Below are 14,171 nucleotides of genomic sequence, written 5' to 3'. Positions count from 1 at the left end.
CCGGCAGCGACTGGTGTTTTGCAGGACCCTGCTGGTGCCTGGAGGGGACCCCAGAACCCCACTGGTGCCTGGAGGGGCACGTTCTGGTTAGCAAAAAGGTTTTAAAAGACCAAGTTGTTACAGGTCAGCCTCAGAATCCACTTGGTGGTTAAGCAACTTCTAGTATTTCAAAATATCCAACAGCCAAGAAATGCTGCCATGTTAGAACACGCTATTATTTTTATCAACTACAATTAGACATGGCAAATACTCATTTGTGGTTTTTTGGGTTTTTTTTTTAGTGAATTGTAAAGCTCTTCTGTGTTCTGCTGCTTTAACTGCAACACCTCAAGGCTGCCCCAGTACTCACTGTAACCAGCCTGAGAAGAGCAGAAGGCAGACGTGGCTGTCACTGGGGGCTTCACTCCTCAGCAGTTTAGACTGGAACATCTCCTCAGACGTGGCGAGCAGTGACAGCATTTTATTCTGCAATCAAACGATCGCCATCACGTTTTCTCTACGTCGAGGTGAAGATCTCTGTTCTTTGTGCTGAGAAGCTGAACACAAATTCACATTCAAGTTCTTTTAAGGTCTCGTAACGTTTGAAATCCTTCTGCCACTGACTTCCTCGGGAGTTCTGCTCCTTACTACAGGTTGTGTCTGTGTTCACCACGTATTAAATGGTTTAGCAAAAAGTCAGGGCTCGTTTTAGCCAACAGTGTGACTCCCTGCCAGGCTACACAGGCACCTGATTTGTGCCCAGTTGAAATCTTTGAACTAAACTAAACTTTGAACACTAAAAAACCATACGCAATGTCAAAATCGTGTCATCCAGCACCAACCAGGAGCAAGCACAATGAAACCAGGGCCACAAACAGCTGATTTACAGACCACAGGAGTACCAGCTAAAACACCTTCAAAGAGTGCTCAGTAAAACCCAAAACAGGAGGTTTTTGTTCACCAGAGCCAGTGACTGACTCACCCAGCACCAGCCAGTTTGCAGTCCGAGGTGGTTTTTTGACCTTTAATGTTGTAGTGCTTTTGTTAAAAAAAGTATCAATTTAAAATTATGTTACGTAAAATTTTTTTTTTTTTTTTAATAGTAAAAGAGGATCCCAGATTACAATTTGTTTACACAGACACTGTTTCTGACTAACTTCCAGTTTAAACAAACAGCTACCTACCGTACTGGGTGAGCAGAATCTTCTCAGTTACCTAAGAGTTAGCCAAGAGGAAATCTATAGAATACAGGAAAAAGAAGAATACAGAAATAGAAAGGAAAATTGTAGAACTTCAACAGCCCAGCTTTTACATAGAAATTTTAAAAAAATCCTGGGAATTCCTACACTAACTTTGAATCTAATGGCTGAAATAGTTAAAAAGAAACAGCTCTCCCTAAAAACTCCATCAGGGAATTAAACATATGGCACAGCACATCCTCTATATTCTGTAAGTGGGTGCAGAAACCTTGGTAACTAAGCAGCAAGAATTCGGAAATGTAGGTGGGAGCAGCTTCCATTACAACTGACGATACTGGTTTGTGAAAGGAAAACACAGTTACCACTACGATTATTAAGAGAGGCAGGACTGCTAAAGGATTTACAGCCTGGCAGAGCTCTTTAGGTTCTCCTCCTTCCTTTCTGCCGCTTTTCCCGGGTATCTTTCTTTTTGGAACCAGTTCTATTTTTGGAATGAGGATCTTGTTGATCTGCCCGATTTCAGTTTTAGCCCACACGTCTTTCAGCAGGTGCCCAATCCTTGGATAAATCTCCACGGCTTTAAAATCCGGCAGTGGCTTCTGTTTCAAAGCTTTTATCCGTCGATGTATATCGTCCACCTTCTCCAGAAAAACAAGCGGGGACTCTTCTTTTTGAACAGATGTGTTCAGCGACATTAACTCCAGCTGTTCTTCCCTCATTTTCTCCAACTTCTCAATGACAGGCTTATATTCCTCCAAAATGCGGGTGTTGATTTCATCCAGCGCAGCCAGCAGAGCTTGTTTTTTGTGCTCCAAGACATCGCCAAGTTTCTTAAAATACTGTGCCATGACTTTTTTATCATCTTCAATAACGCTTTCACACTGGGACTTCTGTTCTTTCAGTTTTTCCATGAGCAAACATACATGACTCCAGTGCTTGTCAGTCAGCTGGTCAAGAATTTTTCCAGAATTCTCCTTTTCTTTCAGGTAGGCGCTCTGGAGATCATCTATGGGGTGGCCGTTGTGTTTCCCTATCGTGAGGCAATGGCCACACACCAGCTTCCTGTCCAAAAGGCAGTAGATGTTCAGCGGCTGCCTGTGGTGTTCACTACAGGTTGCAACATCGGAGCAATCCTCCTGCTGGTATTTTTCAATAATAGCTTTCAAGGCAAAGTTGATGGGCAAGGATTCGATCCCTGTGGCAGGGATGTCGACGACACTCCGGCAGTTGGGACACTTCAGAGGAAGCCTCAGGGGTCTCCAAATGGAGAAGTTGTTTGACAGCTGAATAACACCTTCCAGACAACGCCTGCAAAACGTGTGGGAACAGGGCAGAACGCGTGGATCTTCAAATATGCTGTAGCAAATGGAACACGTTAATTCTTCCTCAAAGTGATGCATGTCCTGCGAAAGAAAACACAAAGAGGAAAAACGATTTAATCTCGCTTTTCAATCAACTGATTTAAAATTGTTTCATTAACCTAAGCACCTCGGTGTGACATTTAATGACCAGTTACATTGGCAATTTATTGCTAAGGGGGAAAAAAAAAAGACAAAAGAAAGAAAGTGAGCAACAGTTCAAAGATTTCAGGAAATTCTGACCAACGCTTATGATCTAAGTGACCAGACAGTGTCCACTCATATCCAGCTTCTGCTTTAAGCTTAAAAAAGCAGCAATCTGCTACTATATATTTTTTACAGTGGGAAACAGTAGAAGAGAGTGAAAAAAAGTTAGAACTAAAGTTTCTAAATAACCTAAGAATGACGAAAATTTTCTCCCACTATGAGTAACATTTTCAACATAAGAGTAGAACAATAAGTGCAGAAACTTTTTATTCCTCCCCTAACTTTTCTCAAATGTTACTTTTGCAATACAAGCAGTCATTTGTGTATTAATCAGTGAAATTTACTCAAAACTATCCCTAGGTTCTGGCACAAATGAGAGCTTAACTCAACGGCCCTCACATACACCACCATTAACAGGAATTAGACTCACGGTATTATCCCCGGGTTACTTTAAGCACAAAACTAAAACACTCACTTTCGTTTTCCATCCTTTGTGATGTTGCCTTTTTTTTCTTTGCTAGATTAGTGAAAGCACACTATAAAGTCACAAACAACAATAATGTCAGTTTTCATAACACATTATAATTCTGTTTTTTCTTCTGTTAAAAAAAAAAAAATGAAGAAATTATTATGAACTTTCCCTGTCTTTGTGTCACATTTTCCCGTCCCCTGGTTCTACTCAACTCTGTAGAATCTGCTGAACTGCCAAAAGGAATTGTCCAAGCATTTGGTGTCAAAGCCTCTCAATTTAGGGTCTAACTCTAAATCTGCAAACAACAATGTGCAGCTGGGCTAAGGCAGCTGCACAAAATACTGCTGAACCTTTGTCTGATTCAGTCAGGAAGACAAGCACGTCTCACAGCTACTGAGTTAAGGAGGCTTCTTCATTCTGATGTGCCCTCCTAATCTAATGCAATAATATATTTTTGTTATGTGTCTCACTGACATCGAGATTACCAAAGTTTGACTTATTTTAAGTGAATTTACTTAAAAGGAATTGAATTGTTAAATATCCCCTCCTTTGAAAATAGAACCTGAAGTTGCATTTGGAACCATTAAAACTACTAAGGACGAAATCTGTCACTAACTAATAAACAATTGACAACAAACAAAATAAGCAGTACTGTTCCTGCAAAAGGCACAGAGCTCACCTCAGGGAACACAGAAGCTGAATACTCAGACCTGGTTCCTTTAGAGTTAAATCAGCTCTGAGCAGAGAAACAGAAATAATCGTGAGAGGCTGGTACACCCAGAGTGAAAGTGTCCACTCTGCAAGGCTGATCGGAATCTTTCCCCTTGTAAAACCAGACTGAATAATAATAAGAATTAAACCCCTCAAAAATCTAATGGCCATTGTCACACAAAACATCCAGTTCAACTCAAGGAGGTACTTGTAGGCTGCTGAGTAAGTCAAATTTATATTGAACACACGTTTTGATTAATTCAGCTTAGAAAAAAAAAAAATCTATCCAACACACTTCAGGTCATCTTTTCAGCTAATTAATACAAAATTTTGGTTTGCTTATTTGAACTCCACTTTCTAAATAAAGAGACCTTGGCAATGGGCAGAAGAAAACCTACCAAAGAGAGATGTAATTCTTAAGAACCACCCCTTAAAAGAAGAATGATAGAGTGAGTTAGGATTTATAACTACTTAGTGTATCCTCCTAGTTAAAGAGAATCAATGTCAAGCATTACAGACATTCAGCAAAAGCCACAACACTGACACTAAATCTCCCTCTGTGCTGCTCTGCTCTTCCTAAAGACCATGAGGTATTGCTCTTTTTATTTACTCTTTTTTATTTTCCAGCTTTTCCAATCACTTTCGGTCTCTGTGTTAATAACTTCACATTTTTAAGTGATGTTCCAGACACTGAAACTAAAGAAATGTGTCAGTAACGAAGGGAAACTGAACGACAAATCTACTCCATGGTCTAGATAAATTATTTTTTGAGAATTAAGTCTCATAGGAAATACATTTAAAAGTTTTATTTTTATATACATTTAAAGTTATTATGAATCTTGGGAATGTCACTTCCACTTAAGAAAAAAAATCAGTTAAATTTTTGCCCATGGTTAGAAAAGAAGGAATCCTTCGTAGGTACCCTCATTCATTATTTTCTCATATATATAGAATGAACATAGTTCCAAAAAGTCTGTTTAAAATCGCTGGGTTTTGGTGAATCTAGGGCTGTAGTTCTCTTCAAAGGAACTATGACAGGAGGGAAATTTCATTTATGAGGGATACACGTCCAGCTTATTTGAGCTACGTAGAGGGCAAGATAAAACTAATCTTCAAAAACTGCTTTAAGTGCAGAGTAGCTCCTTGCTACCATAAAAACGAAAGAACGACTTCACAAAATTCTTCTCGGCACTATTCGGAATCACCTCAAACTCCACAAAAGTAACACCCCCAACCCAAGGCAGTGCCTCCCACAGCCAACCCAGGCTCCTGCTGCCAGCAGCCAGCCACGCTGGCTTCAGGGCCACTTCAGAATCCCTGTAGCTCCTGGCCAGAGGGACTGAAATTCCCATTTCCACAGAAACACACCACTCTGTTCCCCAGGCAACTGGGAAACTGAAGAGTGACATCGGCTCTGGAAAGCCAGGCCAGCAGTGCTGGGACAGGAGTTTTTGCTTTCAGCTCCTCCAATCCAGCCCCCTCCCAGGCATCTCCAGGAGAAAAAGGGCACTTGATTTTTAAAAATTTATTATTCATCCATTTCAAAACAGTATTTGGAATGCTAACATTGATGTCTACTACAGGCACCTTGTGTTAATTTGTTCTAGACAACTACTCTGGGATTGTACCGGGGAAGCAAAAGGTAGAAATCCCGAAATTCAGTTTCATCCTGCAGTGGCAGCAGCGCAGAGGAAATAGTCTACATGTGAACAACAGTAGAAATTAATTAGTAGATGGCTATCAGAAACAGGGAGACTAGGAACACCCACGAAAAAAGAAAGAGAAGACCCAACATCACAGAGTTAACCAAAGAGAAAGGAAAAAAGTTTTCCAGGAAAAAAAAAAAAAAAAGCAGCAGGAAGCCAGTAAATGCTTTCCTGCACAGAGCAGATACTTTTCCTTAAATGTTCCAGACAACTGTGGTAGTAAAATACGTGTGTGTGTATACATGTATTTATCATGAGTCACTCAGCATGGACAAATTAAAAACTCAAAGGTATTTTAAAAATTCAAAAGGGTAATTGTGCCAGTAACACAGCAAGTTTCAGAGAGCTCCCAGCAACAGAAGGGTTAAGTGGCTGTGATTTTATTCCCTTCTAATTCGTGAAGGTGCAAGCACGTCACACAGCACACCTGCACTATGGTCCCTCTGCCAAAGCTCCCAGTTAAGCAGATCAGTGTCCTGCACTACTCGACAACACCGTGCCCCTCACCCAGCCACCAGGCCACCGCTCACCCAGCTAATTACACAAGCTAATTACCTTGTTTAGAAGTAATTACACCTGGAATACAGCACATGTCGGTGTCTAGGTAGCTAAATAACTAACTGCCTTACAGCAAAAGCCAGCTGCAACACCACTACACCCCAGTATGCTCTGGAGAACTTTAAAAGGTGCGTTTGGCACTGGGTAACAGCGTGACAGCCTGTAACAAGCATTATGGGGGGGTAGGGGGGCATTTAAGGCAGATCCTCCCCAGCAGTCAGCGCTGCCAGGCTCCCCGCTCCTCCTCTCCACACACGGGAAAGAAAACAACATCTGCTCCCTCCTGAAGGACACTGGAACACTCGACTTGCAATGCCGTATCGCGTTTCCCTAAATCCGCATCGGAAACGCTGTCCTCCCCATCCCATAGCAGTCCCCTAAGTCCTCCTGTAGCACTAGCACAGAAGCTTAAATTTATGTTGTGCAAAAATAAGAGGTTAAATGACGCTACGGGCAGTGTCCTCCATTTGCAAGCCATCTTCATGGTAAAGGGTGACAGAACTTTTCAACAAAAACAGAAGGCTAAGGCGCAGCTCCAGTATTTGCTGGTGCATCACAAAGAGTGGAGTCTGCTACACAGCTGCTGGGTTTGGTGGTTCTAACAACAGGCCGGGCACCAGAAATCAGAAACAACAGCTGAACCTGAAACTTTTCTATTCCAGCCCATTTCAGCCGTACCGTTTAACCCCATGCCACAAATATCCCACGCCCAAGTCAGAGCGATTCCCAAGCAGGGGTGTACTGCCCCTAGTCCCTACTCCTTCCACAGCTACTACACCAGCACCCCAGATTTTTACACCATTTTTTTTTTATGACCTGAAAGAAAAGGAGCACAGCCAAGAAATCTGTCTAGTTGCCCTATCAAGCTGACCTGAAGTTCCCTTCCGTATATCCCTCCACCAGCTCCTTGTCTGCTACTACAACAACTTTACCCAGTTACCACATTGAAAAAAAACCAAATATACTGCTCCATCTTTTCCATATTCGCATTCCATTGCTGAGACTCACTTTCCAGCCCTTACATCCTGAATTCTGTCAAGCTTCTGGTCTTGAACATCCATTTGCCTGTTAGGCAGCAGTGCTTTAAGGAAGATAACCCCTTTACCTGTCGCCTGCCGAGCTCTCTCCTGCTGCAGACCCTCTGCCAGCTCCCGCAGACAATCCGGCAACCAGTTAAGAGTGGGAACCGCGTCTGTGTTAATAACTAGAAAAAGAGACCGACTCTTAACGCCGTGCCCTGGTTTTGACTGGTGCAGGGTTGTTTTTCCTTTTCAGCAGCCAGAACAGCTCTGTGTTTGGGATTTAGGCTGGAATTTGTTATGAGAAAAACGCCGATAGCGCACTGTTTATAGCTGGCACGGAGGCACCAAGGTCCTTGGAGCTTCCCGTGTTTTCGGCAGCGTGCGGGAGCACCCCGGGCTGCGGGGGGGGGTGGGCACGGCTGGCACAAAGCGCCCGCAGCTCTCCTCGTGACTTGAGCTCAGCTTTAGGGCTGCGGGCCAACCCGGCCAACGGAGCGTTCCGTGCCACGCAACATCGAAACTCACACAAACTCGCTCAGGGTGCGGAGACAGAACCGCGCTTGGAGGCGACGAAAGCAGCAGGCGGGGGCGGCGATGCCGGAGCACCGCCTGAGGACGGAGATGTCTGCCGGCGCCAAGGGGTCCCCGCACCGGAGGGGCTGGCTGCCCGCAGCCCGGGCACGCCTCAGCGGCCGCGGCTGGACACGGCTGAGCGGGAGCAGGAGGGGAAAGCGGCCATTCCGCACACCGCTCCTCTGCTCCTCAGAGGGCCGCGCGAGCTCCGAGCCCTCACCAAACCCGGAGCCCGCGCAGCGCGGGCTGCCCCGCTCCCGCTGCCCCGCTCCCCGCACGGCGCCCGCTCCGCAACCTACCTGGGCTGCTCGGTCCGCCGCCAACCCTCAGCAGCCGGGGTTACAAACCGCTTACTCCGAGCCGCCGCCCTGCCCTCCCAGCACCGGCCGCCTTCAAACCGCCGGCCCCGCCGCCCCTCACAGCGCCGGCGGACTGCGCATGCGCGCGGGCCCAACGGCCGCCGAGTTCGAAAGTAAACGGGCGGCGGGACGGCATGGCGCGCCGCGTCCCAACCGGGCGGGCGGCCGTTAACGGCCGCCCCGGGGCGGCCCCGGCCCCGGCGGCTCCCGGCCCTCCGGAACGGTGAGGCGGAACCCCGCCATGCGGACGGACCGAGCTCAGCGCCGGTTCCCGCGCCTCCGCGGGCGCACGGGCTGTTCCTTCTCGTCCCCCGCGCCCCGGGATAACTGCAGCCATCAGGGATCGAGCTGAGGGGTTGGATGCGGCTGTCTCAGGGTAACGGGAGAGGCGCGTGGAAAATTTGCTCATCGGGAATGATGCACTTGACGCCGTCGTCATCAAGCACCGAAATGCGCGGCGCTAAGGGCAGCGAAGTGGAAGCGCCTGGGTGGACAGCTTTTTTGTGTGTTCTTTTCTGCTCTTTCGTGCAATTCGTGTCATCAACACCTTTCCGAAGTGGTTCTTCTTCCCAGAAATAGACTGTTAAAGATTAAACAGCATGGACTTCTTACTCCGGCTCTATCTCCATGCTGGGGCAATTCTGCATATCGGTAATGTTATCGTAGGTTTGAGAGAGTATTTTACATATTTGTTTTGCACATACATAGCCCAAACATGGTGTGTTTCTTTCTCAAGCTGTGATCATTATATACTCCATATGTCCCTCGGCAGTAGTTTTCCTAACAGCATTCATTGATTTATTCACACACCCAAACTCGTCCCAGGAATAGATAGTACAGGACTGCACATGCAAAGCATTTTTTTTTCTTGTTATGCTCAGCATGAGATAAAATGAGCAATCCAGAGCCATCGTCCTATTTTGTTACATAAATAATCAGCACATCTTACTGTTAGCAAAACTTGTTAGCTTTATAGGTGTTTGGGGTAAACTGGGGAAGCTTCCCCTTTACTTTCTACCACCATAGTTTAATTCTTTCAACCCAGAAGACTCTTAGGTGAAGTGACCAGGTTTTAAGCAGCTGGTTGCTCTGTCAAAACCACTCTTTAAATCACAACCAGTAATCCATTTTCTATTAGAGATGTCATCTTAAACATTTTATTTACTATTTGAACAATATTAAGCCATACACACAAATCTTCACATCCAGTTTATTCTGCCCTCGTGCCCAATTTGTAGAAGAGGCTGCAACCACGTGGTGTTCCATTGTTAGCGTTAAATTAACAGCATCACAGTGGCAAATCTTCGCAAATGAAATTTTGGGAATAAGTATCTTCTAGCAGAATTCTGCATCTGGCAGAAACTGCGGTGGACAAGACAAGGGGCCAGTGTTCAATCTGCACAGCTGACAGCCTGCCATGTACTAATGCCAGAGCCATGCTGAAAGCATTAGCTCAACAGGCAGCCCCCTTCTAACTGCACTCATAGGGTCTGGTGCAGTAATAACCTGCTAAAATATGTTTCCGCAAATTTAAGTCAGGTGAAATATGAAAATCATAGCAAGAACTATGTTTTGAAGATGCTTAGCTAGTGCAAAATAGGTATTCCACAAGCCTACTAACATAACAGAGATAGCAACATAGGCATCATTTGTGTCTCAGTACAAATCAAGGAAATCTGAAACACACTTCAGATGTTCACCCCATTAAAAAAATACCTGCATTTTTGTATTTATACAGTTGTAGAAAGTTTAGAAAGCTATCATGTGGCAAAACACAAACTCACAGCAGCTAAAAAATGAAAATGGCATATAGCCAAGATAAACGTGTAAGCAGGTCAAGGTTTGTAACTGAACATATTACTACAAGGGATACAGTTAGAGAAAATACAACATTTTTAGGTGAGGAAAGCCTTCTTCAGGTCCACAATACAACCAGCCTGGAAACTAAGGCTTTGGTTCCACCACAAAAGTCTAATTGCTGGCTGCCCACTTCTGGTTCATCATAAACACCTTGTCAAATGTAGAGAAACGAGTATGAACTGTGGAGTGTGAGTGAAGGAGTCCGAGTCTGTGACCAGTCTCCAAACAGCTTTAATGACAAAGAGTTAAACTGGGCATAGAGTTAGGGAAAAATCTGAAAGCTTGTAAGAGAGGAAGTAACACAGTAGGATAGAGTAAGATGTTACTGTCACGATATTGCTCAGGCAAGGGTTTTACCCACGACAGCCATGAACTGCACTGGTTGCACCGACAGCCACTTTAAGGAAAGACTCTGAGGCAGACAAAGTTTTCTGCTTTAATTTCAAAGCCAAACCCCTTACTACAGTTACCAGTTCCTCTTCTCATGCTAATACTTTGAGCTAACGGTATTTTTCAGACTGGAGTCCCATAGCTGTCGATGGTATCAGACCACTCTCCTCCCTCCTTCACCCCAAGCTCATACAGGTCTACATGTGTTTCGTGTTCCTTGAAGGACGCTTCTCCAGCGCATTCATACTCTCATTTTTGTGGTGGTGGATGGGAACGTGTTGATGCTTTACTCCACGCTCTCTACTATGTACACTGCAACAACAGAGATGGCCTCCTAGTAAACCACAGTGCCTGAAATAGCTGAACACAAGACACTCCACCTGGGAGTAGTTCTGTTTCTGGGATACACGCACTACACAATACAGAATTTAAAGAAATTGTTAAAATCCTTTCCCCTTACTACCCACCCCAACACACCAGGAGAGTCCTAAGGAAAAAGCTACAGAAGCAGAAGACCAAACAAGGGAGCTTTTGACAACAACTCAGTATAAATAACAGGAGTAAGAACGTATCTCATTTTATACCCAGTTCATTTTTAGGTACTTACAAGAATTAAGAATTCAAGATGAAACATTTATTCTGAAAAACTGCCATTCTAAGAATGACATACTTGCTTCATACCATGATCTGGTGCTGTGGATACGAGGTTTGACTACTGACTACCTGCTGTTCTATCAAATTACAGAACTTCTGTAACACATTTACCAACAGCCAGCATCTAAAGTTTCCCACATCTGTTCTTTTCTAGCAATGGTAGCTTTCAATGTTGTTTTACAGAAATTTAAAAGGATATAAAAGGTATTTTACATATGACAGTTTTAGTGACAGCTTGAAGAAAACTGTTTTCCTTAGCTTTGGAGCACACCAAACCAGCACAATAAATACAGAAGCTCCATTTCAAGAGATTTGCAAGCAAAAACGAGAATTCCTTTACGGAAATTAAGTTTCCGGTCACTTCTCTGCAGGTATTGAAGCAATATTAACTTTCTCAATGAATTTTGTGTGCCTCCTGAGTTTTACTCAGGCAGTAGCTAAAACTCGCTACTAGGAAGAGTTTGTAAACTTTACACGTTTTCTGCTACTGAGTTTCCTTTCATACAGTCTATTTGATCCAGATGCAGGACTTCTGTAATTGTTTCCAGCCTTGTGACCAGCATTCCTGCCAGTATTTTGGTGACATGCAGAGTTGAAGAAACATTTATTATTAAAAGTGGCAAAGAGTCTACAACTTTTAGTCTGAAGGCATTCTTAATTATAAAGCAGCAAAAGTAATTTGGTAATTTAGGCAACACACTGTATGACAGGAGGAGTTGTTAACAAATACATACCAGTTTCTTCACTGTCAAGCAGAAAGAAAGTTACCCTCGTTTCTTCCCGGCACATCCACTGTTTTCCTTCAGCTTTTGAAACTGTGCAAGAGCAGAGCCCTGGTAACACAGAATTCACCAGGTTCTCTCGCTCAGCGCTGGTTAAGTTGCCTTAGCCAGCATTTCATTTTACTTGAAATACTTTTAAGTTGCTTGGTGTCATAAAATACTGTTCAGAATTTTTATATATATATATTTTTTTTTTTAAACAGTCAGACTAGCCTGTTCGCTATCAAAGCAGCAGAAGTAGACAACTTACTGGGAATGCTTGTGATCCACCAGAAGATAGCATCCTGTCAAGAAAGATGAAAGGTATGTCTCTATTCAAGGCTCCATGCATCCAGCAAATGGCTCTCCTATGCTGAAAGGCCTCACACAGTCAGGGGCTGTACCACTTCCAGTAACGGGAGAGAAAGAAACAGGGTCAACCTCTCTCAAGCTATCCCTTTCCATTCAGCATACTATTCTTCCCTCCACAGAACCACTAGCTCAACCAGCTAGTCCAACCCAAAGATCCTAAAATTCCTATTTAGTCCAACAATGCTGCTCCTTGTAATAAAAATCCTACCTGGAATAGCTTATACTATGAATTAACTTTTGTCCTTTTAATATTTTAAATGTCTTTTTCTAGGTATCTGCTACTCTAAGTACAGCTGAAATACTTATTTTCTACTTCAAAAATACTGAAAAGAGTAGATTAACACACAGCCTCGCCTCCACATATCTATTTATTTTTATTAGAATTGAAGAACAATGACCAAAGAGTCACCATCTGCATGGTTACAATCTAAATATCACGGAGCACTGTTCTGCTACAGAACAGCTTGAGAACTACACTCCATGTCAGAGTTTTAATGTCAAAAGGGAAACATCCGAGTTGCTTCTGTTGATAACCTAATTCCTGCTCAGTAAAGTCAGAGGCTAAAATTTATTTCATCTTTACATGTAGGCAGAAAATTGGGCTGTGACTTCCACTGCAGCAATGCAAGGCTGTACCCGTAAGTAACTCTGCCTTCTTGCTTTCAGAAGTCTTAGCTGATCAGTATTCCTAAAGTCAGTCTTTGTTTCTTGTTTGAATCCAAGCCTCCCAACCAACTTCCCTCTCCCCAACAACATAATTAATTACATTACCTCAAACTGCAACTTTTGGGGGAAAAAGCATTGGGACAAGCTCACTTCAGTTTTGCTCCTGAGGAACTCTAAGCACTGCCACCCTGTGGATGCTGAAACATTCAAGCTTTCAATATTTTGGTAAATTGACAGAATAGTGACAGGGGAAGTGCTAACAAGAGGCATTTACTGACAGTAAACACAGACCTTGCCAGATGTGGAGTTGTTTGTTGTTTTGGAAACACACCAGTTGCTACAAACATCTCTTCTCCTCTTACCCCTAATAAGAAGGGATCTGTCATTTTCTATGCTATATCCTTCACAAAGATATTTTAGTGTGAAGTTGGTAATAGGTGCAATTTAACTTGTAGCATCTTCCTGAAAATCACCAGTTTAAACGTTTTGCCTCCTCTAAGCACTGCTTGCATTTTACATGGAAACACCCCTCATTTATTTAGTGAATACGTACCATGTAATTAAGTAGTTATTTCTTAACATTTATACCAAAGTAGTTATTTACCTCGAGCCTACGTAACCTACCACGCAGCGCTGACATCTCAGGTTAAAAAAAAAAAAAGACAAGAGATTCAGAAGTGTAACTTTCTTCAAATCATCTTCTTCGCCTGTTGATGAAACCTGGAGCATATACACAAAACACACCGACCACCACATTGTTGCAAGTTTAATGTTTATTTCCCCAAGACAGCCTAGCCTGCACTCTACTTGGATAAATTTCACAAGCTAGTTTCCGCTGCTTCTAGTTTTAAACTTTAACCATGTTTCTGATGACAAGGAATGCTGCAAAAATACTCTAGTCCAACAAAGAGTTATGATCACAAAATAATCTTTATCCATTCTACAGTGTTTCAGAATTACCAGTTGATTTTAAAACACAAGGTAGATATAGATGCTAATGGTGGCTAATCTGGTATGTTTTATTATAGCAAACTGTTGTTCATGCAACACTTGTGCTCAAAGGGGAAGGCACAGCATTTCCTACAATGAGCCACCTTATAAAGAGTTCATTTTGTACAAATTTGTAACGTCACCTTTAATTTAGTGTGCAGAACCTCAAAACTGAGGCATTACTCCAATTATAAAAACACTTGCATCCTTTTTGTGCAAGTTTTAAAAATACAAAGTTTTCTCTCTAAAGTGGCTCAAAATAGATTGTTCATGGCTGCCTACGTCTAAGATAAAAAGAGTCTAAAACAATTGGATTAGGCATATTAAAGGTGTT

The 14,171-nt window shown here is 43.2% G+C and overlaps 1 protein-coding gene across 2 annotated transcripts; it reads right to left on the bottom strand.

The window, feature by feature from the left end:
• Window positions 1–266: 266 nt before the first annotated feature.
• Window positions 267–8,181, bottom strand: TRIM59 (tripartite motif containing 59). Of its 2 annotated transcripts, XM_086618260.1 has the most exons (3): window positions 8,085–8,107; window positions 7,296–7,394; window positions 267–2,581 (listed from the first exon to the last, which is right to left on the bottom strand). In XM_086618260.1, exon 3 carries the CDS (start codon window positions 2,576–2,578, stop codon window positions 1,355–1,357), a length of 1,224 nt encoding a protein of 407 aa, XP_086474386.1. In that variant the 5' UTR covers window positions 2,579–2,581; window positions 7,296–7,394; window positions 8,085–8,107; the 3' UTR covers window positions 267–1,354. The 2 variants fall into 2 exon arrangements, with proteins under 2 accessions (XP_086474386.1, XP_086474385.1); XM_086618259.1 differs by lacking the exon at window positions 7,296–7,394 and having other exon boundaries at window positions 8,085–8,181.
• Between the last annotated feature and the right edge of the window lie 5,990 nt (window positions 8,182–14,171).

The sequence above is a fragment of the Tauraco erythrolophus genome, chromosome 11, assembly GCF_009769465.1.
Source record: "Tauraco erythrolophus isolate bTauEry1 chromosome 11, bTauEry1.pri, whole genome shotgun sequence".
NCBI classification, from domain to species: domain Eukaryota; kingdom Metazoa; phylum Chordata; class Aves; order Musophagiformes; family Musophagidae; genus Tauraco; species Tauraco erythrolophus.
Note: the sequence above shows the minus strand (reverse complement) of the source record. Positions and strands in the feature narration are given on the sequence as shown.